General features: G+C 39.5%; 1 protein-coding gene across 9 annotated transcripts in view; it reads right to left on the bottom strand.

The window, feature by feature from the left end:
* FRMPD1 (FERM and PDZ domain containing 1) overlaps positions 1-24,617 on the bottom strand; it is a 143,576-nt gene that overhangs the window by 42,333 nt on the left and 76,626 nt on the right. For 8 of the 9 annotated variants that reach the window (XM_045469100.1, XM_045469097.1, XM_045469096.1 and 5 more), the window contains one exon: positions 6,381-6,485. In XM_045469100.1, the coding sequence (XP_045325056.1) occupies positions 6,381-6,481 (101 nt within the window). In that variant the 5' untranslated portion in view covers positions 6,482-6,485. Of the gene's footprint in view, positions 1-1,954; positions 2,455-6,380; positions 6,486-24,617 lie in introns of those variants that run through there. The other variant, XM_045469102.1, reaches the window with a different exon arrangement.

The following is a 24,617-nucleotide window of genomic DNA, read 5'->3' as shown; positions in this document are numbered from 1 at the left end:
AAAAAATAAAATTCTGGGCGGGAGGTGGGGGAAGGCTGCAATACAAACATATGAAGAATGGGTATAAACACATGCAGTAAATACCCAGACTTCACATGCTAAAACTAAGTACATCGACAACTTGTACATGAAGAAATAAAATTGGTAAATAACATAGAGAATGTACTTTATTAATCAAAGAAGTACAGTCAAAAGGGCTACAGAGTACTATTACATGTCAAGTAAAGAACCAAATGTAAATAAAAATAATAAACCCCTGGGATTTAAGGCTGACCATATAAATTGGATATTCAATTTCTCTAGAAAATAATCAGGGACACTGTAATATGAATTTAAAATCTGATCATTTTCTTTGACCTTCTGTTACCATTCTGACTGCCATTCCTCAAAGTAATCACCCCAAACAAAAAATAAAACATTATTTGTACTAGACTATGAGTTCCTAAAAGACAAGGGTATTTATCTCTGTGTTCCCTAGGCCTGGTAAAGTCCCAGAATAGAGTATGAGCTCAAAACACCCAGCCTCTTAAATATTCAAAAATATTTATCACAGCTTCATTTAGAAGAGTGGAAAAACTCAAACTAAATCAACAGAAGATAGATAAACTGAGCACAGTGAAGAATTACTCCAAGACAAGCCTAAGTATCACAAGCCTAAGAACTTTAGGCATACATGGAAACACAGCTTAGAAAATACCCTTTCAGAGCATCCTCTAAACTGTAGTTCAGACCCCCTTCCTAAGGGAGAACTCAGATTATTCTAGACATAAATTCTCTCATCTCAAAACTCTGGCCCTCTCTTATGGCACCTCAAGTTGCATTGATAGCTATCTGATTCCTTATATTATTACCCCAAATAGTCTGTAAATTCTCTGAACGTAGGAACCACTTTTTACCCACCTCTGTATTTCTCACAGTGCTGAGTGAAGATCATTTTTCTGCAGCAAGATTTACTTATTGGGTAAATACATGAGCAAAATATTGTACACAGAAAGCAGGATACAAAACAGTAACTCAAATGACTGGCAAAAGGTGAAAATGTACGTATAACCATTAATAAACAGCAGACCACTTGAATGTAAGTAACAGAGTTCAATATTTGTCATTTTCCTTTGTTTGCTTAATTGGATATACAGCTCTGCCCTATGATTAATTAGGACTCATCTTCTCCATGTCCCAGAGCTCAATAAATGGTATCATGAGGACTCCTGGGAAGCATCCTTGACTTTACCCTGCTCTCATCCCTATTATCTGATCGGTCACAACACCTAAAGATCTCGAAAGACGTCCATTTCTATCTCCACAACTAGCATTCCATCTTAGGCCCCCATTACCTGTCCTGCAGACAGATTTCTCCAAGAGTCTCCAAACTGGTCTCTCTACTTTTCACTTTTGTCTCTCCTGAATGACTCTCCATCCAGTACCCAGACTGATTTTATAAATACAACCCTGCTCGGATGTCTCCCCTGACTGAATGGACCAATCCGAAATCCTTGATGTGGTTTAATACAGCTCCTGCCCACCCCTCCAGTGTCTACAACCAAGCCTTTCATTCTCTTGATATTTTTGTTCTAGTCAAACTACTCTCCTTGGAGTTCTTCAAATTAACTGGCTTTTACACAAGCTCTTCCCTTTACCTAGAATCCTCCCTCCCTCACCCCGATAACCCCTGAGAGCATACGCTCTCCAGAAATTTACCAAAGAAGTTCAACCCCTACTCTATCTTCTGATTTTGGCATAAATATCTCCTTCTGTTGAACACACCCACAGAACATGTACTCCTTTTTTTTTTTGAAATATACATATTTGCAATGACGTGAAGGCTCTTGTCCTCTCTAGACTATGATTTTTGTGGCAAAAAACATGTCTTTTTTGACCCATGTATGAAACCCAATGCTAGGCATATAGTAAGGCTAATTGACATATGGAGAATAAAAGATAAAATAAACCTTACCACATGGTTAAAATAGAATCCAACTTATGCTTTTCAAATACGTAGTCTTCAGTTATCTGATTTTTCCATTTGGAAGGGTACGTTCTTCTACAATGGTAGACAAACAAGGCCCCACTGTGTTGACTTATCCCTGCACAGTGTCAGTGGCTTTGGCCCAAAGTCTGGATTTGACATTTTCCCCCACAGGCCACATTTCAGCTTTTGTTTGGAAAGGGATTGCTTGAGAACATGACCAAACCATGGCCTCTCCTCACAAAGAATGTTTAATATTTGACAGGGAGCTGAAGGAAATGATCTCTGCAGCAAAATTTCCTCCTCTGAAGCATCTTATAAATATCAAACTGAGCACTGATAATTCAAAAACTTATGTCTGGTTCCTCTGTAATGGCTTCGAACCATAAATCTGAGATCATTTCTACGATTTTACACTGGAACAGCATAAGACCTGTGGCTCCACAATGGAATTCCTGCCAGATAGCTGGATTTGGCCTATGGTAGGACTAGAAAAAAAAAAAAAACATGTTACATTTATCATGAAAGTAGTCTAGAGTAGACAAATTCTATATTTTATGGGTCATTAGTTCATGCTGAATTGATCAATGCTGAAAAGGAAAAAATACCACATGGAAATAGATTATGCTTCTGATATTCTCTGGCTTTTTATCTGCTCTCTGTTACATCAGAAAATATATTTTACTTCTATGCTGTAACAACAAAGAACTCACCCTTGAGTCCAGCAGGATGTGGAGAAACTATTTTGAATCTATGTTTAAACACTGCATTATGTGTTCAGCTTGAATGATTTTAAAAGCTAAAGTCTGTTATAAGGTGGATTTTTCATCTAAAGTGTATTCAAAGAAAGCTGAAATAGAGGGAGCAGTCTGTACCAGACAGAAATGTAGCGTGTAGTGTAATCATAGGACTATACTTAACGGCAGTTTCTAGGGACCATGCAATGTAGACACTGGAAGTATAGTGCTATAGGGTGAAGGCCTACAGTTGAGAGAAGTAGTTATTCCATTATTACGTTGAAAAAGAGATTCAGAAGATAATGACAACTCTGAAGGTGCAGTGCAGGAACCTTCCAGCCTGTTCTCAGACCTCCCCACTTTTGCCTAGGGTCAAGAAGCTATAAAAAACTGGTTGTCAAAAAAAAAAAAAAAAAAACAAAACTGGTTGTCTGGAATGGTCTTTTTACATCACTAGGAATATGAGAAAGGCCAAGTAAGGCCATCCCTATAATTAGGAAATAGTTGTATGGTTGCAATGAACAGGGAAATTTGGAAAACATGTAAAACCAACAGGAAGGGCTTCTGACACAAAGATGTCACGATACGTGTATACGTGCACACAAGTATGTGAGTACATGTGTGCCTGTGTGTGCGTGTGTGTATGTGTGCATGTGTCTACAAGATGTATGTGTGTGTTCATTAGCATTAAGATTCAAGTTGAGTTGAGGGGCACCTGGGTGGCTCAGGTGGTTAAGCGTCTGACTTTCTCTCAGGTCATGATGTCATGGTTTGTGGGTCTGAACCCCGCGTCCGCCTCTCCACTGTCAGCGCTGTCAGCACAGAGCCTGCTTTAGATCTTCTGTCCCTGTCTCTGCCCCTCTCCCGCTCTCTTTCGCCCTCAAAAATAAATAAACATTAAAAAAAATAATTCAAGGTAAGGTGAAAGGAATCTTTTTAAGCCCTGAGGATAAAACCCAGCACCAAGAAGGCTCCAAGTTGCATTAAGCTCTTCATGTTTCTTTAAATCTTGCTCAGGGGCGCCTGGGTGGTTGAGCATCTGACTTTGGCTCAGGTCATGATCTCACAGTTCATGAGTTCAAGCCCCATCTCAGGCTCTGTGTAGACAGCTCAGAGCCTGGAGCCTGCTTCAGATTCTGTGTCTCCCTCTCCCTCTCTGCCCCTCCCCCGCTCACGTTCTCCCTCTCTCTATAAAAAATAAATAAACATTAAAAAAAATTTTTTTAAACTACAATGAGATACCACTTCACTCATTATAGGATGGCCACAATAGAAAAGGAAAAGATATTAATAAGTGTTGGCGAGGACGTGGAGACACTGGCACCCTCATACACTGCTGGTGGAAATGTAAAATGGTATAGCCACTTTGGAAACAGTCTTCCAGTTCCTCCAAAGGTTAAATACTAAGTTACCACGTGACTCATCTATACCACTCCCAAGTATATACCCAAGAGAAATGAAAACATATGTTCAAACTAAAACTTTTACACACACGTTCATAGCAGCATTATTCATACTAGCTCCAAAGTGGAAACAGCCCAAGTGTATATTAACTGATGAATGGACAAAGAAAATATTCCATACTGGGATATTACTTGACAATAAAAATGAAATACTGATACATGCCATAACATGGATGAAACTTGTCCACATAATGCTAAGTTAAAGAAGCCAGGCACAAAAGACCATGTATTATATAATTCCATTTATGTGACATATCCTGGATAAGCAGATCCATGGAGACAGCAAGTATAGGAGTGGTGGCCTGGGTCTGGGGGAAGGGCAAATGGGGAGTGACTGCTCACAGGTATGAGGTTTCTTCCTGTGGTATTAAAAACGTTCTAAAATTGGATTGTGGTGATTGCACCACAGAATGCACAATTCTGTACATATACTAAATGTATACTAAAAATCACTGGGCTATATACTTCTAGTGGGTAAATTTTATGATATGTAAAAGGTATCTCAGAAAAGACATTGGATAAAAAAAACTTCCTACAGGTCAGTGTCACCTTTTATTTACATTCTGTGAGAAAAGCAGGATATTAGAGAGTACCAAAGGTCAAATATTTAGGCAACATCAAATTAAAGTTACACAGGTCTCTTCTCTGCAGGAATCTCAGAGCCTTTAATGTGCAAAAATGCACTGTGCAAAATGCAAGAAGTGGGTGGGAGTGGAGCATGGGCTGTGTCACTTCCAAACCTTCAGTGGAGCGGCATAACATAGGACTAGGGTTTGCAGAACTCACTTTAGGAAGCGATGTACCTGGCAGTTTCCCCATTCATCACAAGTACTACTTGACCATTTGCAATCACTCTCTTGGAACTCAATCATTGCTGGGTTGAACAGGCGAGGCCACTACTTTCCCTGCGCTCATAGGGCCTACTGTCCAGAAGGAAAAAAAGAGATGTGCTCAAATAAGTTGAACATATCAGGAGGAACACCCTGCCGATGCTACCAATCAAATACTATGGGGTCCCATGGGAGTGGTTAAGTCTAAGGAACATTTCATGGAAGACCCAATGGTTCAGCCAGACCTTGAACTGTGGGTGGGTTCTGTATGCATGAAGTTGGGAGGAAGGGATCTGGCACAGGAGCCCCGGTCTAAGGGGTAAAAGGAGAAGAGGGGTTGCTTATAGTAGGGGAACAATGAATAATAGTTCATTTTAGCTGGAGTATGATGTGAATGAAACGGAGTAGTAAGACAAATAGCTGAATAGTACTAGGGGTCAATCACGGAGAGCCTTGAATGCTTAACCAAAAATGTTAAAACGTATCCTGTAAGAAATAGGGACCCATCAAAGATTTCTGAACACGGGGTGGGGATGATCGTAAACAAGTCTGTCTCTGGGCCTCAGGTGCTTCACCTGTGACACGGGGCTAATTCTACCAGCCTTACTTCACCACAGTGTGTGAGGATCGGAGCCCTTGGCCACAGGGCAGTGTGGTTCTGAGCAAGGGTTATTGCTCAGCAGCACAACAGCTGTTTCCAGTTCCTTTGGAAGAATGTGTGCCTCAGAAACACCTGACACATGATATTTCATCTCTGCGGCAGGGCCAGATGGGAAATCTGAGATGGAAAATGAACGCGTCGAAACAGAACATATTTTAAGTTCTCTTGTAGCAGTCAAATCAGATCTGTATTTGATTTCATTTTATTTTGTTTAGAATGAAATAGGGACTGCAAGGAAGGAACAGCTGCTGGAAACAAAGACGGGGAAAGAGTATAAACAGCAGATCTCCTGACCCTCACATCAAGGACTAAGACAAGGGGTGTGTGTGAGACAGAGAGAGACAGAAATGTGTGAGTGTCTGTTCAAGAGTATGTGGGTGAGTATATTCCAGAGAGTATGTGCACGAGTGTGAGTATGTACGAAGTGTGTTTATGTGTGTAAGTCCATTTGTGTGCGAGTGTTTGTAAATGTGTGTATGAGTTTGGTGTGAGTGTACATTGTGGGTGCATGGTGAGAGACACCAAGGGAAGAGGTGGAAGGGGACAGACGGAAAGGCACTCCAGCAAAACTGCCGATCTGTTTATGCTTCCCCCCACCATATGGGGTAAGAACAAAGCAAACTGGAGACTGATCCCCGGGTGCTGCCAAGACTGGCGAAAACTCTGCCCGCGGGGATGCCAGATCCTCACAGACAGAAATCTCTGCTGGCCCAGGAGCCTTACCGGGCCGAGCTGTCCCGGGAACGCCGTAGCCATCTTGCCACCATTTGTTCTATTCTGTGTGCTTTCCGTGTCTGCAATAAGCTGGTCTCCAGCTCTTCCATTTACCTACAAGGAAGAAGAGTTTTCTTAAGAAGCTAACCAAAATATTTGGAAGAGGATCTGACAAATCACTATGACATTTCCTGTATTTGCCCATTTAAGGACATGCTGATCAAATAACTAGGGCTCTCTTTTCTTTGAAATTAACACAAACAGGTCCTCAGTGTCTGTAGAGTGGACAACTTTATAGCAGCCCTCTGCCTGAGGAGTACACAGTCGTGGGAAACAGATTAGCTTTCTACATCTTAAACAACTAAAGAGAGGGATTAGGGAATAAAATAGATAAGGTTTCTCAAACTGTGACTGTGACCCATTGTAAGAGACACACCTTACTACATGACACTGCTTGCTGCCTCCAAGTATGCATGCGTCCCTGAACAGCACAGCTTAGTTTTGCCTGCACTGGGAACTGCACATACGTGGGAGCATTCTAATCACATTGTGGCTATTCTTCTGATTGCTACTTCTTTTGCTCAATATTTTGTATTTTCTTTTTTTAAAAGTTTACTTATTTATTATAGAGAGTGAGCATGAATAGGGGAGGAGAAAAGACAGAGGGAAAGAGAGAATCCCAAGCAGGCTCTGTGCCATCAGCACAGACCCCGATGCAGGGCTTGAACTCACAAACTGTGAGATACTGACCTGAGCCAAAACCAAGAGCTGGACGCCTAACCAACTGAGCCACCCAGGCGCCCCGAAAAATCTCCCTTCTATCCTTCCTTCATCCACCCAGTTCCCACACTCATTCATAATCACTGCTCTACTCCTTTTTCTTTCCAGAGTTTCTTTATGCCTATATGATCAAATACAAATAAAGATTTTCTATGTCCTCCTCTTAACACAAAGGATAGTACATCATAAACCTTGTTCTGTACTGTGCTTTCTTCTCCTTAGAATATATATCCTTGGTATCTGTCTACATCAGTACATAGAATGCTTCTTCATTCTTTTTGACAACCCCTGAGTATTATACTGTATGAATGTGCTGTAATTTAAAAAGTAGTCCTCTCTTGATAGACATTTGGATTATTGCCAATCTTCTGCTATTTTATAAATGATACTGCAATGAATTATGTTGCACATATATCATTTCTGCATGTATGCAATTATGTATCTGGATAATTTCCCAAATATTGAATTACTAGGTCAAGAGTTATATGTATTTGTTCTTTGATAGATATTGTCAGGTTACCAAGAAAACACACACATGCTGGAGATTAAAATTTCATGAAACAGTATATATATATTTCTATTTTTCTATCCTAGTTATTTTCACTTTTTAAAATATTGCCTCAATTCACCAAATTAATTTCACAACCCAATAAATAACCACACAAAAGGAAACATGACATTGGGAAATAAGTATGGATAGAGAGAAAATAAAAATGAATTATAAGAGATTATGTTAACACTACACAAATACATTTTAAAACCTTGATGACACAGATGGTTTTCAAGGAAAATATAAATGATATAATATGACCCTGTAAGAAACAGAAAATCTAAAGACAATTACCATAGAACATAAAGTTGATAAAGAGATACCCCTACAAAAAAGTCCCTGGTATAGACAGATTCAAAGGTGAGTTCTTACAAATCTTTAAGATGTACCTCACCCTGATAAATTGTTTTATTTTAAATATAAACTTTTTATTTTGGAATAACTTTAGATATATAAAAAGGTTGCAGGGATAATATAGGGAGTTCCTATATACCCTTCACTCAGCTTCCTCTAATGTTAACATCTGACAGAGTCATTGTATCTTTGTCAAAATTAACACTGGTCCAATAATATTAACTAAACTCTAGACTTTATTCAGATTTCACCAGTTTTTCCACAAATGTTCCTTTTCTGTTTCAGGATCCAATCCTGGATACCATGTTACTTTTAACCATTCTTAGTTTATTTTCCCCCAAATTTCCCCAAATGCTGTTTTAGCTGTTTTAGACTATAAAAAAGGAAAGCTCCCAAAATCTTTTTGAGCAGTCAGTATAACATTGACATCAATTCTGATAAAACAGGACAAATAAAGTAAAAGTACAATCTCTCTTGTGAATACCAAAGTGAATATCATAAATAAAATGTCAGCAAGAAGAATCTATCGGCAATCAACAGAGTAACAGCAGTATCTATCCCAGAAGTGCACTGGCAAGGCACACAAAAATGTAAGCAGGACACCCAACTTGACCACTCTGAAAGCGAGAAATATATGTACTTTTCAGTTAAATGGCAGGCAAATACAAATTAGTGGACAAAAAACAGCTGCAAACAAAAATAAATTCCACTTAGATCAAGGGATATGTCGGTCTAGTTTTATTCTACAATAGGAACATCAGACCTGAATGCTGTCTTTAGTTCTAGGCAGCTTGCTTTTTTTAAATTATAAAAGAGAGGGTAGATTTCTGGTTAAATATGGTGAATTGAAACTATGTCTTAATCTCTTCTCTTCTCTCATAAATTACAGCAAAGGACTATAAAGGCAATTAAACCTATAGAATAAGAGAGGAGATGGTACATGAGAGATATAGACAATGTTGGGAAGATAGAAACTGTTTGGAGGAGAGGTAACTGAGCAGAGAAAAGGAAATAGAAACCTATGTGCTTTCATGGATTCTGATGAAAAATGAGCTGAGTTTTCCTAAGATGGCTCAAGAATTAGAGGTAGCAGGCATGGGAGAAGGCAGGGATAAAGCATAGGGCTGGAAATATGGAAATGGATTTTTATAAGGAGCAATTTTACTCACAGGTCCCAGCCCATTCCCTTTGCCCACTAAGACAAGCACTCCTTCTTCACCTTACTGGAGACAAGAGTCTTATTCTCTGGAGAAATCAAACCAGAGAGCCTCCAGACTTAGGGAGACCAGGCCCAATAGAGACTGCAGGATTGAAAAAATAAAAGGATTAAAACTCTTCTTACTGAATGACAAGACATTCTGCCTCTTCCTTTGCCCCGCTCCCCAAATACTGGCAGCTAGGACTCTACATCCCAAGCAAGAGACTAGAGAATCCTTTTTTTGGAGAATTAAAAAGAACCATAGAAAAGAACTTTAGATGATGATACTTCTGGCAACTTGATGCCTGATCATCATGCATTGAAACCTGTTAATTCAGTGAGCCCCACAAATCATACAAAGTTTCTTACACATGAATGGATATTTGAGAAAAGCCTACATTATGAAAAAATATCAAACAGAAAAACCTAGAAGAAACAGAGACAATGCAGGAAACAGAAGGAAAAAAAGCATAGAGCCTTAAAATATTACATCCATGAAACAAGAAGAGGATTTTCTTGGAAAAAGAGAGCAGAGAATGAGAACACTTGAAAATTAAAAATAATATAGGCAGAATTTAAAAGTTCAATTAAAAAGTTGAGAATATCAGTGAAGTCAATGAAATATTATAGAAAAGAGTAACCAAAAGCCAAAGACAGGGAAAACAGAGAAACTTAGAAATGTATAGTATCAATCCAGGAGTCCTATATTTATCTAAGAGGAAATCCAGAAGGAGAGAACAAAGGAAATGGAGATAAGAAAATTATAAAATAATTCAATAAAATTTCCCTGAAAAACCTAAGTTTCCAGATTATCTACTAAGTGCCCAGCATAATAAGTGAAAAAAAAAGACCCATATCAAGAAATAACACTGTAAATTTTCAGAAACTAAAAGAAGAGAATATCTTCAAAACTTCCAGAGAAAAAGATAGAAGGCACACAAACAATTGAGAATAAAAATGACATTAGACTTCTCAGTAACAACAATGGAAGCCTGAAGACATTGAAGCCATGTTTTCAAATTTCTGAAGAAAAATTGCTTCAATTTAGAATTCTATACCCAGCCAAACTACCAATCAAATAGTAGACACATTTTCATACGTTCACATCTCAGACAATTTACCGCTCTTATACCCTTTCTCAGGATGAGCATAGAGGATGTGCTCCAGCAAAAGAAGGAAGTAAATAAGGAAATGGGATCCAGGAAATTGGGGATGAAATACAGACAGGAGGCAAAGGGAACATCCAGGATGACTATGAAGGGATGTTCTATGGTAGTGCCTATACATGAGACCTATAAAGAGCAACCTTACAGATTGGTGCATGAAGACCAAGGTCTTAGGAAAAAAAGATGAATATAGATTATCTTATGTGTTTCTTCAGAAAAATTCACTGAGAAGCTGTTGGAGGGTATGAAAAGAATTAGCAATAGGTACATGGAAAACTAAGCAAATAAAAAACAGGAAATTCTGAAATACAAGAAAAACAAAAGGTTGTATGGTTAAGGTAACCAAATTTTAGTTCATTACTTGGCTTAGAAATGAACAATATTTACATTGTCATAATAATGTAAACACTGAAAAATGATTCCTCAAAAACAGCTTATATGATTTGGGGAGGCTATGGTGAAGGGGAGCTGATGTAGTGGTTAAGAGCTAAAACCTCATTAACCACAATAATTAAATAATCTCTAAAATTAATAAATTATGCAATAGTAATGCAAGCATATTTCTCAGAAACATGGAGGGAAAAAAAGCAGAGGATATAGCTAGAAGAGTTGAAAGAGGTTGCCTCTAAGAAAAGTAACTAGATGCTAAGGAAGAGTGGGGCAGGGACTGTTGATTTCTATTATAAACCCTTAGTACTATTTTCTTTTTTTTAACTATTTAGCTATTGTTAATTATGTTAGCTAAATTTTAAAAACTGAATATATGCATATAGTAAAATACACAGAAAAATATAATGAAAATAAAATCACCTGTAATCATACATCCCAGAGTTATCAACCGTTAATTTTTCTTTTTTTATGCTTATACATGCTATGTTGTTTTTTTTTTTAATTTTTGTTTTCAACGTTTATTTATTTTTGGGACAGAGAGAGACAGAGCATGAACGGGGGAGGGGCAGAGAGAGAGGGAGACACAGAATCGGAAACAGGCTCCAGGCTCTGAGCCATCAGCCCAGAGCCCGACGCGGGGCTCGAACTCACGGACGGCGAGATCGTGACCTGGCTGAAGTCGGATGCTTAACCGACTGCACCACCCAGGCGCCCCCATGCTATGTTTTTATTAAAATGAGATATTATAATTTTCCCACTTAATATTTCATGAATATCATTCCATATTAATATTTAAGCATTTAGATCATCATCATTTTAAATTGCTTTATAGTGTTATTTTCTCTGGCCATATCACAATTTATTCAGTAAATCTATCATTGGACATTTGTGTTATTTCCAATTTTTCAGTATTACAAAAGCTTTACAACGAACATCCTTATTTATGGTAAATGGCTACTTCCCAGATAGTTTCTTGGGATAAATTCCTCAAAGTGAAATTAATGAATTTAAGCGTATGTCATTTTTAAGAATTTGGATATGTATTGTCAAATTGCTTCCAAGAAGGTACCAGTTTTCACTCCCTGATAGATTTCATGAATACTGAATATTCCCATTTAAAAAAAATATTTTTTTAATGTTGATTTTTTTTTTAATTTTTTTTTTAAGGTTTATTTATTTTTGAGACAGAGAGAGACAGAGCATGAACAGGGGCAGAGAGAGAGGGAGACACAGAACTGGAAGCAGGCTCCAGGCTCTGAGCCATCAGCCCAGAGCCTGACGCGGGGCTCGAACTCATGGAGTGTGAGATCGTGACCTGAGCTGAAGTCGGACGCTTAACCGACTGAGCCACCCAGGCGCCCCTAATGTTGATTTATTTTTGAGAGAGTGGGGGCGAGGAGGGGCAGAGAGAGAGGTAAATATAGAATCCAAAGCAGGTTCCAGGTTCTGAGCTGTCAGCACAGAGCCTGATGTGGGGCTTGAACCCACAAACTGTGAGATTATGACCTGAGCCGAAGTCAGATGCTTAACCCACAGAGCCACCCAGGCACCCCTGAATATTCTAATATTTGCTAATAGGATGGAAAGTAGCATCTAAAAATTGGTGGAAATATATAGAAAATATAGAAAATATAGAAAAAAAGTAAATGTACACATAATTCCATCACATATAAAAATTATATGAAGTATTTGGTGGGTATTTGCACCAACTTTGCCCTAAATTTATACCAATCTCTATTACATATATTAAAATGTATAGTCCACAAAAATAGAATCACTCTATAGTCAGCCTGCATTTTTGTAACCAGTGACTATATCATGGACATCTTTCCACATCAGAGTTCATAATAGTTTTTATTTAAAGTTATATGATTACTAGTATATCTGAACATTTTTCATGAGCTATGGCCACTTATATTTCCTTTTTGTTACTTTCTTATTTTTCCTTTTTTTCCCCTACTGGAATGCTTGCTTCCTTGCTGTTGTAAAAGCTCTTTTATAATAAGGATTGTTGAATGTCCCTTTCCCAAGAATACAAAATCACATCATATTTCTGTGAGACTTACCATGGAGGGTCAAGAATGCAGGTTCCAATGTCTGACACACAGAGAGACTAATCAGAAAGAACAGAAGAATAAACATCCAGCAAGGCCCACAGGATATTGTTTTCAAATATCAATTGCCTCAGTCAGGCCCTTAACAGGAGTGAGTCAGCTGACAACTTTAGGATATGGGTATTAACTCCGTTTGTCTTTTTTTCCTGATCATCACACTTTCAGCGTCTTTCTATAAAGGTCTAGGATGGTAAGAAGACTTAAAACCAAGTCATGTGAAGACTCATTGAAAAACAAAAAACAAAAAAAAACCCCAGAGAATATTTATTTGACAAAGATTTGGAGGAGGCCTGTCTGATCATGGTTCACAAACCACCAAAAGGCCACCATATAGAAATAACTGCATGGATGCAGGAGGGACATTGCAGTGGAATACAGGGACAAGATGACCTCTGGCTCCTCCCACTCATGCACCTTGAGGTCTGAACCGATCCAGAAACCAGGCAAGATGATATGTGTTATGCTCTGTCTTGAAATTCAAAGACCCAATCACCTAGAGCAGCTGGAGATCCTAAAGAAACCACAGCACTAGAAGATAAAAAAAAAAAATCTCTGATCTCTCTGTTGTTTCAGTCTCCAAATGACTGCAGAAATGTCAGGATCTCAGACATATCCAAAAGGACACATCCAAAAGCTTTTCTATTCCTTTTGAAGGTCATCAAATTGCAATGGCTACTTATAGAATTGTTATGAAACTGCTGCCAAATAGAATTTAGCTAATTGATTCAAATAAACATATATGGCTATAATGATAAGAATTCACTTGCATTATATATCTGGACTGTGGATAAGGTACATGCTTTCATCCAGGGATTGCTGAAGACCAAAGAAATGGCAATGTCAACCAAGCCATTTAAAGTGCTCCCTGATTCAGCAAGGTCTAAGCAGGAGAGTTTAAAGTCAAGAAAATGACCTACTAATGGTTTTAATATTAGCCTCTGGATTGCTGGGCTAATGGAAGAAAGTAAGAGCCCAGATAATCTCCAAACATTTGAATCTTTTCTGCAATCCCACTGCCAAGAAGTCATCCGGCCTCTAATTGTTCTGTCATTCACTGTTGGACCCATCTTATTGCTAGAAAGTTTCTTTACTTAAAGCTGAATTCCACCTCACGAGAGCTTCAGTCCTCAGTAGCAGTATGGCCACCCCTCCCCAACCCTCCCCATCATCTAGCATAAATAAGCCCCTTTTTCTATACATAAACCTTTCCTGATTTGAACATAGCAATTTTGTTGCAATATTCAAGTCTCCTCTGCCCCAGAATAAACGTCCCCAGTTCCTTCCACAGTTCTTTATATGACAGGATCCTTTTAGATCACCCTCCTCTGGGCACACAACCAATTTGACAAAATCCTATAAAGGGGCATGAATCCCCAGACTGAGTACACTTCTGGTTGTCTGGAACAAAGTAACATGAAAAGGTAAACTCTCTCAAAATATTTTGCAAATGAAAAGAAGACTAAATACACCAGGTAGACAAGCTATCTTAAAAGCACCGGACAATTAAAGATATAAATCCTTCAAAAGGGATAGGAGAGGTTATAGTAAAGACCTTCAAGCAACTAGTACCAGCTATTGAGAAATGAAAATTACCAAAAATCAGCAAAGGATAGAAGAGAAACTGAAAAGCCCAAAATCACTTACACTAAATCGAAATTTTAAAATAAAACTGGATAGCAATTCAAGTGAAGCTATCAGACGTTGAATCAGATTGAGGATATTCAACTCACAATAGAGACTGGCAGAGAAAAGAGAATAGGAATGCACAAAATTGAAATCAAAGAGTCAAAGGTAAATTTCCTGAGCTGAAAAATACGTCTCAAATATCAAAAGCACAAAAAGCAACATGCCTTGAGGAAGGCTCCTTACACAGCAAGTGAAGTTCTTAAACTTCAAAGATTAAAGAAGCATCTTTCAAACCTGTTTTAAAAGAGGAAAAGAAGATCATCACTTGCAAAAGAAAGGATTAGGCTCATATGTTTTGCAGCATATTATTTAGGTATAGACTCAAGTTTGTTCTTTTTGTCTCTGGGGAATACAAAAGCTTTACAAGTGATATTTGAAACTCTGTTCTTGAAAGACATCCCGAGGAGTCCTTCTGTGATTTTTTTTTTTTTAACCTGCTAGTGAAGGTCTTTTGTCAGCTTCGTGTTTTGTTTTTGCTTTCACTATTTCCTCTCTCCTCTTATTACGCTGTCAGCAACTTGAGCATGGAGACCATGTCTTATCTCTATTTATTTCTCCCAGGATCTGTCACATAGGCTCAACAAATGTTTGTTGAATGAGAGAATGAACAAAACTAAAATAAAAGCAGAAATAAACTGGAAAATTAGAATAAAATTTCACTTAATAGAGACAACGTTGATGTGGGTTAAAAAGTGACAAAGACTGACAAAACCAGCAAAACAAGGGTACAAATTATAACAAAATGAGAAATGATCAAAGACAGAAAAACATTACAGAAAAAATACTAGACAGTGCTATACATGGTATGCACAAGGAATTTAGATAAGTAAATATGGGTGGCTTTGGAGGATATATTAGGAATGTATCTTTCTAGAGTCTTCCTGGTAAGTCCTTCAATTTTCCTGAGGGGTAGATTCCTGGATAACAAGGTCAGTCTCACAGAATGATACCTTCCAAGATTTCCACATCAAACCTTTAGTATATAAGTGCATTCTTATCTATCAAGGGATTTTCCTAAACCAGTTCCTTGGGCATAGTGGAAGACATGCTTTCCATATAGGGTCTTAACAGGAAAAGACTCTAAGACCCACGTGGGAAAATAAAAATCTGATGTTCAACAGTGAAACACCCTGGGAACTCAAGAGACCAAGGGGTTGATGTTGGTTTTTCCTGGATGGATGAAGATACTATTTTTTTTTTTAATCCAATTCAGGGGCGCCTGGGTGTCTCAGTCAGTTAAGCAACCAACTCTTGGTTTTCGGCTCAGGTCATGATCTCACGGTTTGTGAGTTTGAGCCCCGCATTGGGCTCTGCACTGGTAACACAGAGCCTGCTTGGGATCCTCTCTCTCTCTCTCTCTCTCTCTCTCTCTCTCTCTGCCCCCCCCCCAACTTATGCTGTCTCTGTCTCTCTAAAAATAAATAAGTAAATTCTTTTTTAAAAATCCAGTTCAGGAAACACCCATTTACTGAAAAAACACCCAGTGCAGGTGACCGTGTATGAGAGATGAATGAAACGTAGCCTCCACTTCAGGGAAGGGTCAGCCCCTTTCTTCTCTCTGACTGGTGGTGGGAGGTACCTGGCAGAGTGGTCAGCGTATTTGGCTCATTTATTCTATGGTTTCCACAAGGCTGATCCACTCCAGGAAACAGACAATTTAATATCTTCACCCCTAAAAGCAAAGAACCTGAACTAAAAATATGAAATAAAAATTCCAAGTAAATCTATACCGGCAGAAGAAATTTAGAAGGTTTTTTTTAAAAAAAAAAAAAATCTGAAAAAAGTACCCTACATAGAATTTGATGTGTTTTCATGTTTATAAAGAATTATTTCAAACTCTCCCCAAAATTAATAGAAAATATTCATCAACAGAGGAAATGATAGCAGTCTATCAAGTTCTTCTAATAATGCAAAGATAGCCCTGAATTTAAAATCTGACAAAGCTTCACTGAAAAGGGACGTAGGTCAATCTTACTCATGAAATATTCCAAAAACTCCTAAATAAGATAATAGGCAGAAAACGTTGATAATCTTGAAGCTGGGAGAAGGGCATGTAAAGTTCATTTTACTGTTCTCTCTACTTTGGGATAAAGAATTCTTAATATGCTTGCTTTTTTAATTAAAACAAAATTACCTCCAGCAAAATCCACATTATAAGGATAATATATCATAATCAAGCTGGTTATCCTAAGAAAGAACATCTCAATATAAGGAAAATTATTAATATATGTTATCTCATAAAAAAATAATAAAGTCAATGATCATAAGATGCTGGAAACTAATCTTGTTTGATTTTTACAACCAGGCAATTCAATATTATTTTAGAAAGAGAAATAGAAGCATTCCACTTAAAAGAGAAAATAAAATTATGACGTTCATTACAACATTGGAGTTGCTAGTCAGTGCAATGCAACATGAAAGAGAAGTGACAGATAAATACAGCAAAGGCACTTAAACCATCAGTGCCTATAGTTGGCATGATTGCACATGGGACTCAATTTGAAAATACCGGAGATAAATAACCTGAGCAAACTGTTCAGTTGTGAAGATGTAGGAGAATTTATGAACAATCATAAATGTTGGAATGGACTGTATGTGTAAAAGGAAGCTGGACTTGTACTGAATGGCTCTAACCAACAATTCATCAAAGTTCAAGAGACAGATTTCAGCTCAACGTAAAGAACTTTTCTATTTTTTAAAGGAAATTTTAAAAACATACACAGGGGCGCCTGGGTGGCGCAGTCGGTTAAGCGTCCGACTTCAGCCAGGTCACGATCTCGCGGTCCGTGAGTTCGAGCCCCGCGTCAGGCTCTGGGCTGATGGCTCAGAGCCTGGAGCCTGTTTCCGATTCTGTGTCTCCCTCTCTCTCTGCCCCTCCCCCGTTCATGCTCTGTCTCTCTCTGTCCCAAAAAAAAAAAAAAACGTTGAAAAAAAAAAATTAAAAAAATAAAAAAATAAATAAAAAATAAAAACATACACAAAAGTAGACACAACAGTGTCATGAATCTCCATGAACCCATGGAATCAGCTTTAACTTTTATCTATTTTGCCCATCTTGAAAAGAATTTTTCATAATCAGAGCTATCAAAATGGTACTGGGCTGCCTTAAAGGAGAAAAAGCTTTTCATCACCAAGGTGTGCAAGAACTACAAAAGATATTAGCAGATCAGGGATCCTACAGGGAACAGTCAAAACTGGATAGGAACTAACTCCACATGTGCCTTCCAAGAGCCTATGATTTAGGAGGTGAGATGAATCCAGGTTGTGAGTTTGTCTGGGCCAGGTTATAAACAATCTAACCCCTGAAACCAATATTACACTATATGTTAACTAACTAGAATTTAAATATAAACTTGAAACATAAAAAAAAAAAGATAATTATATACTCTCAAAAAATTTAAAGCAGGGTTTTTTCTCTTAGTCATCTTAGTACATCCAACTCGCAACATAAATATTTAATAAATTCAATAAATGTTTGTTAAATAAATGACAGATGAATGGAACACAAAATGGGATGGTGGCACTTCCACACGACAGGAATAAACAGAAAAATAAATAAAATATAAACCTTCTTACAACAACTAATCTCCAATATACCAAAGGCCCAAGGATATAAGCCAACTGTTGAGGCAATAAAATTAAAAAGCATAAGAAACCAAAATGCCTGGCAAATACCCAGCCACTGGAATAATGAGAGAAATAAATGACCAAACTAGCATTTACTCTTAAACCTACATAAAGTGCTAAAACTTCTCGATCTTCCTCCTTTGACTCCTGTGACATGGGCTCCATTTCCTTCAGCCTCTCAGAATACATGCACCTACTCAGTCTTCTCAGCAAATTCCTCTTCCGTCCATCATCTAATCCTTGATTTGGGTTTTCAGCTCCCTTGTCATCCAAATAAATGATACCTATTATTTCTTGGCCATTGATTCCCAAACTTCACCACATAGTAAAATCACACAGGGAGCTTTTAACAACCCCAGGTCACACCCTAGAAAATTAAATCAAAATGTTTGAGGGTGCAAGCCAGACAGTGGTAGGTTTTTTTTTTATTTTTATTTTTTAATGTTTATTTATTTTTGAGAGAGACAGAATGCGAGTGGGTTGGGACAGAGAGAGAGGGAGACACAGAATCTGAAACAGGCTCCAGGCTCTGAGCTGTCAGCACAGAGCCCGACGCGGGGCTTGAACTCACAAGCTGTGAGATCATGACCTGGGCTGAGGTCGGACGCTCAACCGACTGAGCCACCCAGGCGCCCCAACACAGTGGTAGTTTTTAAAGACAACCCCTATCCCAGTGATTCCAGTATACAGTAAAGTTTGAGACTTATTGCTCTAAACACTCCCCATAAGCGATACCATTTACTCCCATGGTTTCGAGCTGCTCTGAGAGCCATCTGCCTCTCTAGGATCTCTACCAAGATGTCCCATAAGCAGTTGAGCCAGTTATACCTAAAACAGAATTCACCATCTTTCTTTGCTCCACTCTTCAAATCCCCTCCTCCAAATGGAATATCTTGTTGAGGAGACTACCATTAAATTTTCTAACTGCCCACACCAAAAATTTGGGAATCATTCTTGACTTACCCTGTTTCATGCCCCACATTGATCCAGTCCCCAAGTGTTATTGACTTTGCTTCCAGTTATCTTTCCTTTCTTTCTTCCTTCCTTCCTTTTTTTTTTTTTTTTTTTTTTTTTTTTTAGAGAGATATTGAGACTGAGCACACAAGCAAGGGAGAGGGATAAAGAGAGAACCTTAAGCAGACTTCATGCTCAGCACGGAGCCCAAAGCGGGGCCCCATCCCATGACCCTGGGATCGTAACCTAGGCTGAAATCAAGAGACAGATGCTTAACTGACTGAGCCACCCAGGTGCCCCTGCTTCTGGTTGTCTTAATCTCTCACTTCCTCTCCTTTCTTGGATTGGGACTTATTATAATAACCTCCTGGCCAGTCCCTACTTCTAGTTTTAACCTCCATCAATCTGCCCTCTATATGGCTACCAAAGTGATACAACATGTCATTCTAATCACATGACTCATTTTCAAACTATATTAATATATTAATTATAATTAATTAATATATTAACTATAATTAATATATTTCAAATATATTAACTATACAAACTGCTATGAACCAGGCACTGGGCTAAGCAATTTGTATGCATTATCTTATTTAATGCTTATTACAGTCTTCATTACAGAAAGGAAACTGAGGCATGAAGAAATTAATCTGGCCACGAGCACATGGTAAGGAAGTGACATAACTGGAATTCCAAATCAGATTATCTTGCTTGTTTCTGGAACTGGACTCAATGATTCCAGCCTCCTTCGTCCCTCCTGGCCTCAGGATGCATCAAGTCTTCTGTGATCTGGCCCCTGCCCACCTGTCTGTCTCATCTCCCTCACACCATAACCTCCAGCAGAACTGAATTACCCCTTGTTCTACAGACAGACTCTAATTTCTCACACCCTCATGATGCCCGCAGATGCTGTCTCTTCTGCTTTGTCGACACCCCCTGCCCATCACTCACCAAAGTCCTACTCACACATCAATGAATGGCCGTGGTGGTACCCTGGACTAGCACAGAACGCTTCCCTCTCAGCTTGTTTTCTCATCTGTAAAACCAATTACAACGATCCTTGCCCAGCTGTGTTCCAGGGTTGGTTTAAGGCTTACATCCTATTACTTATGACAATTCTTTGAGAACTATAAAGTCCTATGCAAATGTTACCAAATGTTACCTCTTTTTCTGAGGTAGCGTGAGCTCAGCTCTATCACCAAATTTGTCAGAGGCAAAAGTTGGAAGTATAAGAAGTTTATCTCTGCCATAAGAAGGAGTGAAGGACTGACACATGTTACAACATGGATGAACCCCGAAAACCCTGAAAAGTGAAATAAGCGAGACACAAAAGGCCACATATTGTATGATTTCATTTACATGAAATGTCCAGAATAGGTAAATCCATACATGAAGAAAACTTATTAGTGATTGCCAGAGGCTGTGGGGAAGGGAAAAGGAGAGTGGACTACTAATGGGTAAAGGGTGTTTTGGGGGACGATGAGAATGTTCTAGAATTAGACCTTGGAATGGTCTAATGGCCTCTGCCATCTCACCTTGCACCAGGTGTAAAGGAGACATAGGAGGTGGCCCATGAGAAAGTACCCTAGGTCATCCTCACCCCAGAGTAGCAGTCCCCAAATGACAGTTGACCTCAAACTGCCCTCATGGCCCTTGCTATGTCAGCAAATATCCAGATTACCACACCTGCCACATACACCATCTGTGTAAAAAGGATTCTTGGGTATGGTACCCCCTCTGTAGCTTCATCCTAAGTGATAATATTCATTAAATCATAGGTCTGATCGTGCCAGGTATGGCTTTTTTCATGGCATACATTAAAATAAATACACCACTACTTAAACAAAAATGTTCATTCACATATCACCAAAACCCATCCTGGGTGCCATGTGGCACAAAGACAAGTCTTTGGGAAACACAGGGTCAGGGCACTGTCATGCTACTCTGATTTCACATGTGCCGAACAGAATTAGACATCTCTTAGGGAGGACACAGCTTCTTCTCTGGCTCAATACAGATGGCCTCTGCATGGCCCTCTGGGAGCTGCAGAGTGGCAAGAGGAACAACCTGCACCAATAGGGACCAGGCTGTCCCTTCCTCTTGCCAGTGATATGAGGGCACGGACACCCAGGCCACTCCATGCAGAAGACTGCAAACTGGTCACACAAGTTATCTACTTTATCAGATGGACAGTGAGCCCTGGAAAGGATGTGGGAAAGGTCAGACACTCACAATTACACTATCTTCAAGACCTCACCCCATCACAGCTATGTTTAGAGGAGCCCTGTAAGCAGCCTCAGAGGCAGATGGCAAATGTCACTGTTGAGTCAGTTGCGGCTTCTGAGCCCCTTGTTTCCACCTTGGACAGGAACACAGCACTGGATAGGGGCACAGAAGCCCTGCAATCAGATTCCTGCTCTGCTACCAGCAGGACACGTGACCCAAGTCATGTCCCTTCCCTCTCTGAGTCCCAATTTCTTACCTGTAAAGTTAAGGGGTTAAGCATGGATGCATCTTGAAAACACTGTGCTAAAGTGAAAGTGGCCAGTCACCAAAGACTACACATTATATGATTCTGGTCATCAGGAAGTCAAGAATAGGCAAATCTACAGTGAGAGACAGTCATTAATGTTTGCTTAGGCTGGAAGGATTGGAGGATAGAGTTGCATAACAAAATAGACAACACTGACTACTCTCATGAAGTTTTTACTTCCAGGTGAGGCTTTCCACAGGCAAGAAATGATATAAACATAACAAAGGAAATTGACAAAGAATGTTATAAAGGGTAAGTGCCAGGGAGAAAAAAAAGAATCAGATGACCAGTGCATGGGGTTGCAAGTCTGGAGTCAGGCTGACGTTCATTCACTTGGAGATTCCATCATGGGCTCTCCCACTCCTATTTCCAGAGGGCCAAAGAGTTCCCCTCTTTCTCTCCAATTCTCTAAGTCAAACCTCTAGTCAAGCACCCTGCTATGACACACCTGGACAAACATCATCATGGCTCCTGCTTCCCTTTCTACCTCTGAGACCACGCTCACATTCACACATTCATTCAAGGAATGCTTACTAATCAACAACATCATGCCAGGTACAAGGGCTGAGGGGAACATGGAGACCAACAAGCACGATGCTCACCGGCATGGAGTCTGCAATTCACCAAGGGAATCAGCGATATGAACCCCTACTTGTAATTCAGAGCAGAATGGTAGAAGCCATCCGCTGGAGACAAGGGTTTTGCACCATCCTCTACAGTTTCCAAAGCACTTCATGGGCATGGGTGATCTCATTTGGTGGTCACATCTTGATCCTCCTTCTTGCATGCTTTGACAATGCTGCTGGGCTCAAGGCTCACGGCTCTTCCCCACTGACCTCTCACGTCAAGAGCACAGGCCCTGACGTGTCCTGGAATCCAATTCCAACTCTTACCACCATGTACTAACCACACATCTGTGGACAAGTACTATAGCCTCCCTGAGCCTGTACTGTCATCTGTGAAGTGGGCTGACTTCCCCTACCTTCCAGTATATTAGATAATATACATGAAGTACTACCAGAACCCATGGCACACAGAAAGTCCTCAATAATAACAGCTACACTACTGTTGTTTATTTCAGGTTATCCTCTCTTTTTTTTTAAGTTTATTTATTTTGAGAGGGGAGAGGGCATAGAGAGAATCCCAAGCAAGCTCCGCAGTCTCAGATGTGGGGCTTGAACTCACAAACCGTGAGATCATGACCTGAGCCAAAATCAAGAGTTGGATGCATAACCGACTGAGCCACCTGGACGACCCACAAGTTATTCTCTTGTCTATAATGTTCCTTAACTGTTTCATCTGTGTCTTTTATATCTTCCTAACATAAATCCTAGACTGCATTTCTCCCCAGTTGCCCGTACTCCTAACTACTGGGTAATGAATTATTAAATAAATGAATCAATCAAGTGGAACTTGGAATATCAGAGAGAGAAAAGGTACAAATAACTCTCCAGCTTCTGGTTTGGAGATGGTAGTCCTCTTCACCAAAGGGGGAAGCATGGGGAAAAGGGCAGGTTTGGGAGGAAAGATGGGTTTGGTTGGCAGATGCTGCATGTGAGGTATTGAGAAACATTCACAGATATGTCTAGTAGATGGTTGCAGCTGAAAATAAAAATTGGACAGTCCTCAGGTTGAGACCATGAGAATAAATAGATATCCTGAAAGGAGCTGCCTATCAAAATCACTGAGGTCCTTTAAATAACACCAATGCCCAAGCTCCACCTGCCCAAAGATACCGATTTAACTGCCCCAAGATGAGGCCTGGACAGGGTTTATTAAGAAAGCCCTTGGAATTGTAATGTGCAGCTACAGTTGAGCACCACTAGGAAAGAATGAGCAGAAGGAAGGAAAGAATGAGCCCTGGGTGGGACTATCATTTCAGGGACTGGAGACACAAAGGAATCATGGGGAAAACTGAGAAGAAACAGTCAAAGAGGCCTGAGAGCAGCCTGAGGAGCCTGGAGAGGAGAAACGTTCAAAAGGGGGAATGAGGGGCGCCTGGGTGGCGCAGTCGGTTAAGCGTCCGACTTCAGCCAGGTCATGATCTCGCGGTCCGTGAGTTCGAGCCCCGCGTCAGGCTCTGGGCTGATGGCTCAGAGCCTGGAGCCTGTTTCCGATTCTGTGTCTCCCTCTCTCTCTGCCCTTCCCCCGTTCATGCTCTGTCTCTCTCTGTCCCAAAAATAAATAAACGTTGAAAAAAAATTAAAAAAAAAAAAAAAGGGGGAATGAGAATAGTTTGGCAGCTCTTCAGTAAGTTAAACATAGAGTTGCCACTGACAAGCAATTCCACTCTTAGGTATATACACAAAATAGTTGAAAGCAGATGTTCAAACAGTAACTTGTACAGAGACATTCACAGAAACACTATGTACAACAACCAAAACATGTGAACAACCCAAAGGTTCATCAATGGATGAGTGGGTAAAAAAAATTGTGGTATATCCATACAACACAGTATTATTCGGTCATAAAAAATAATGAAATACTGACACATTACAATACCGATGAACCTCAAAAATTTATGCTAAGTGAAAGAAGCCAGACACAGCAGGCAACATGACGTGCAATTCCATTTACATGAAATATCAAGATAAGTCCATGGAGACAGAAAGAGATTAGTGGTTGCCAGGGACTCAGGGAGGGTATTGGAATAGAGTGTTTCAGCTTAATGTGTATAGGGCTTCCTCTTGGGGTGATGAAAAAGTTCAAGAACTAAATAGTGGTCGGGGTTGCACAACACTGTGAATGTACTTGATGCCACTGAATTGTGCATTTTTAAATGGTTTTTAAAAGGTAAATTTTATGCGTATATGTTTTACCAAAACAATATGTGACCAACCCATGCCAAAACAGCCAAAAGATTCTCCCTGAAAGCGACCACAGATTTGTCG

The sequence above is a fragment of the Leopardus geoffroyi genome, chromosome D4, assembly GCF_018350155.1.
Source record: "Leopardus geoffroyi isolate Oge1 chromosome D4, O.geoffroyi_Oge1_pat1.0, whole genome shotgun sequence".
NCBI classification, from domain to species: Eukaryota; Metazoa; Chordata; class Mammalia; order Carnivora; family Felidae; genus Leopardus; species Leopardus geoffroyi.
The sequence above is the reverse complement of the archived record's forward strand: the minus strand, read 5'-3'. Positions and strand labels throughout refer to the sequence as shown.